General features: G+C 49.2%; 1 protein-coding gene across 3 annotated transcripts in view; it reads right to left on the reverse strand.

Moving 5' to 3' along the window:
- The window catches only part of LOC113209235 (uncharacterized), a 100541-nt gene continuing 96874 nt past the window's right edge, over positions 1–3667 (reverse strand). For all 3 annotated transcript variants that reach the window (XM_052266315.1, XM_026426656.2, XM_052266320.1), the window contains 2 exons: positions 1941–2149; positions 1–787 (listed from right to left, as the gene is read on the reverse strand). In XM_052266315.1, coding sequence (XP_052122275.1) covers positions 647–787; positions 1941–2149 — 350 coding nt within the window. In that variant the 3' untranslated portion in view covers positions 1–646. The remainder of the gene's footprint in view (positions 788–1940; positions 2150–3667) is intronic.

Raw genomic sequence — 3667 nt, forward strand, 5'->3', positions numbered from 1 at the left:
TGACAGGTCGCGTAAAGTCCGTAAATTTATTGACATAAATTATGACATTATAAATACGAAATAAATACCTTACAAAATCTAGGAGTTTGTCACGCTGACAATGACTGTCCTTAGTGGCTAAGTATAGATTCACAGTTTGGAAATCACAATGATTGCACACAGGAACATGATGTGAAAAATATGGGTGATAAGGGTATTCCACTAGACCCCAACGAGAAAGAACTCGTCGCATGCAGTCATGATTGTCTGCTTTTTCGAACAAAAGATTTCTGTTCTTCATTTTCGTTGTGTTAGTGGAAATATCCTTGAATCTTTGGGGGTGTCCTCTTAGTCGCTCTACTCACATTCACAGCTGAGCCCACAGAGTACCAACAAATATAAAAGAGAAGGAGGTAAAAATAGAAAAGAGATCATGGAAATAAATTAGTACCTCAACACGTTCACTGGGCAAGAATGTGTCATAAAATTGCTCTGTTCTCGCCCAGTCAACATAAGAATGGAAAATAAATGTGAGGAACGGCTAAGGAAGAGGGAGGACACCACCCCGCTTCGAACTAGCACAAAGTTGACTTAATCATAAAAGGAACACACAAATTCAATCTATTTTTTTTCTCCCGTTTTCGGCTGCCAACTACACACCCCCGCATCAGGGCCTGGTGTGGTGGCCACTGTAAGCGAGGCTCTGGCCGCCTCCCGCGCTTGCCGGCTGCTCCGCGGCGTCCACGTACACGGGGTACTGCACCGCGCCGCTCAGCCCGGTGCGCCGTCGGATGCCCGTCGCTAGGATCTGCGAGGGGCACACAGAGAGAGATTGCCATCAGGAACTGCCCAAAACACGAAGCACGGGGCGTGCTGAGGCTTACAAGCTCGAAACTTCCCTTAACTTCTTGTTTCCAGCCGGCCTTTCCTGCCCGCTCCGCGGGCTGGATATCCAAGTGTGTGAATGTCGCACACTAGAAGGTATGTGTGTATTTCCCCTCGCACATTTCAAATGAAAGCTCCAAAACGGCAACGTTTACGTACTCTTGCAGACTAAATACAATTTCGTGCACAAATTGTGTAGAGTTTTACACAATTTGTCCATTTATTCAATTTATGAACAAAAATTGCATCCGGCCTGGATGTGCACGAAATTCTTACACTGGAAATGCAAGTGTGTGAATGTCGCTCATCTGCAGGTGAGCGACATTCCATTCGTACACTTAAGGGGGTAAACGTGTGAATCTTCTAGTAAAAATTCACACCTTTACCCCCCTAAGTGTACGAATGGATTGTCGCTCACCTGCAGGTGAGCGACATTCACACACTTGCATTTCCAGTGTACCCTTACCTTTTGTGGCAGAACAGAATTGTCTCTTAACATTTTGAAAGCACACTGGAAAAACAAAGGTGCGGTCTCCTACCTTTCCAGGGGTGTTCAACTCGTTTTAGGGGTGCTAAAGAGTATATTTTTAGTTTCTTCAAAATATTTTCTATAGGAGCAAACCACTCACATTTTGAGATTCATTATCGCACTCCTCGCAAAAATCCGCGTCAAACGAACCTACATGTGATAGGGTTCAGATGAGCGGTCAGCAAATGAAAAGCAAGTCAAAAAGTACAAAAAATGAAATCAATCTAATGCAATTTTTTAACACGTCGTCTTACGCGGAATTTCGCGTAGATTGTGACAATAGGTTTCAGAATCCAATTTTCTTCCATGGGAAAGAAATATTTCGAAAAAAACATAAATTGTAATGCCTTTGGAGCTTTAACGCCTTTTAAAGGTAGGATATCCTATCCTTAATTTTACCAGTGCACACTTGAGAAGACATACGTGTAACGAATTTTGATGTCAAATTCACCCCTATTCACAGATCCAAGTGCGCGAATGTAAATTCACTCATCTACAAGTGTGCGACATTCATACACTTGTTGGTGCGCGCCGCCGCCCCACTCACCTCGTAGTTGGCGGCGCCGCCCCCGCCGCCGCCGCCTCCGCCCCGCAGCCCCATCATGACGGCCAGCGCGAGCGCGAGCAGCGACAGCGCCAGCGCCTTGCCGGCGATCATGGCCGTCTTGGCGATGCCGCCCACCACGATGAGCGAGCCCAGCCCGAACATGACGGCGAGCAGCGGGTTGGGCCACCGCCGGCCTTTGCGGCGCATGCCTGTAGGGAAGGGCGTTAGAAAGGGAGTGTAGAAAACTCAAATGTGATAACAGTTTCAAATGCAACTGAGTGTAGAACACTTGCAATGGCGATACCACATGTGGATCTAAGGGATCGCCCAGAAAGTACGTCCGTTTTCCACTGTTTCATTCCGGCAAATTACGAGAGCTTGGCGCCTGCGAGACTCGGCGTAGGCCACCCCGCCGTACGCGCATGCACTACAGGCAAGATGTTGCCTACACACGAGGCGTTATGAAAGCTTGCAGAGGCTGAACTTAGCAGGTTCGTCACGGCGACTGACGGACGTACTTTATGGACGACCCCTAACTTACACGTGTGGGGCCACGTCTGTCTCATTATCACACTTAAAGTGTGACACCAGAAGCCCAGAGGAGTCAGAAAATGTGCACTGTGAAAAATAGTAGGTAGGTTTACAGGAAAATTTTCCAAGTTGTAAAATTAGAATTTGGAATCGTAAAAATACATGCAGTACGTATCGACTTCAAATCCATTGGCGAGTGAAAAATGTGCTCTCGTAAATTTACAACTTAAAATTTTAATTCGAGTTTACAAAATTTTTGTAAATTTACGACGATATTCTTTACAGTGTGGAAAGGGGCTTGCTATACATAGTGACAATTATTTGCAGTTTGGTTTTATGGGGATCCCTAGTAAAATTCCTTCGCCGTGCGAGCAGGCGACCCGGCACCACACGATAATCCTATAATGCTGCAAGTATCATTTTTTTTTAAATCACAAAAATGGCGGGGCTTATGGTAAACTTATACCCTGTGTGCAGAGCATACAAATCACAAACCCCCAAACAGAGAGTTCAAATGAAGTACTGAGGTGTAAAGGTTGCCCCACCTTTCAAGAACCATTTAAAATTTGCGAGAAATTGCAAGGTGCAAGGCAAGGTGCCTAAACAGAACAACACTTCAACTTTGCAGAGGTTTGCTACGTAGAGGTCCTCGTCCGCCCGCCTTTCAGCCGGGAGCATCGTCCCGCAGAGAGGCGTCCCATTCTGCGCGGTGACCTGCGACCCGCCCGTATAGCCAAGAATTAGCATGCGGATCGGGCGGGGCGGGCGGCGGCGCCGCCTGCGGTGTAGCGGCATATGAATGGGGACCGCCGGCTTTTCTCCCCAAAATCTGAATGCCGGACACACGCGCCCTCCACGCTGGGAAGGGGTTGAACGCAGGGCAGGGGTGGGATGCGGCTACATTAACGTGTGGCTGCCGACTGCCGTGCCCATGGACCTGCAGGTCGGAGCCGCCGGGCCGGCAGTAATGAATGGGCGCGCTTCATTGACGGCGCGGCTGAAGCCGGCGGCGCGTGCAGTGCGCAGCCAGTCGGCCCGCCCGGCCATCCCCCGCCATCACTGACCATCATGACGCAACCGCACTGCATGCTGCGCAGCACGGCGCAGCACAGCGCAGCACAGCGCAGCACAGCGCAGCACAGCGCAGCACAGCGCAGCACAGCGCAGCACAGCGCAGCACAGCGCAGCACAGCGCA

This window comes from Frankliniella occidentalis, unplaced genomic scaffold, assembly GCF_000697945.3.
Source record: "Frankliniella occidentalis isolate FOCC.00 unplaced genomic scaffold, Focc_3.1 Scaffold3, whole genome shotgun sequence".
Classification (NCBI taxonomy): domain Eukaryota; kingdom Metazoa; phylum Arthropoda; class Insecta; order Thysanoptera; family Thripidae; genus Frankliniella; species Frankliniella occidentalis.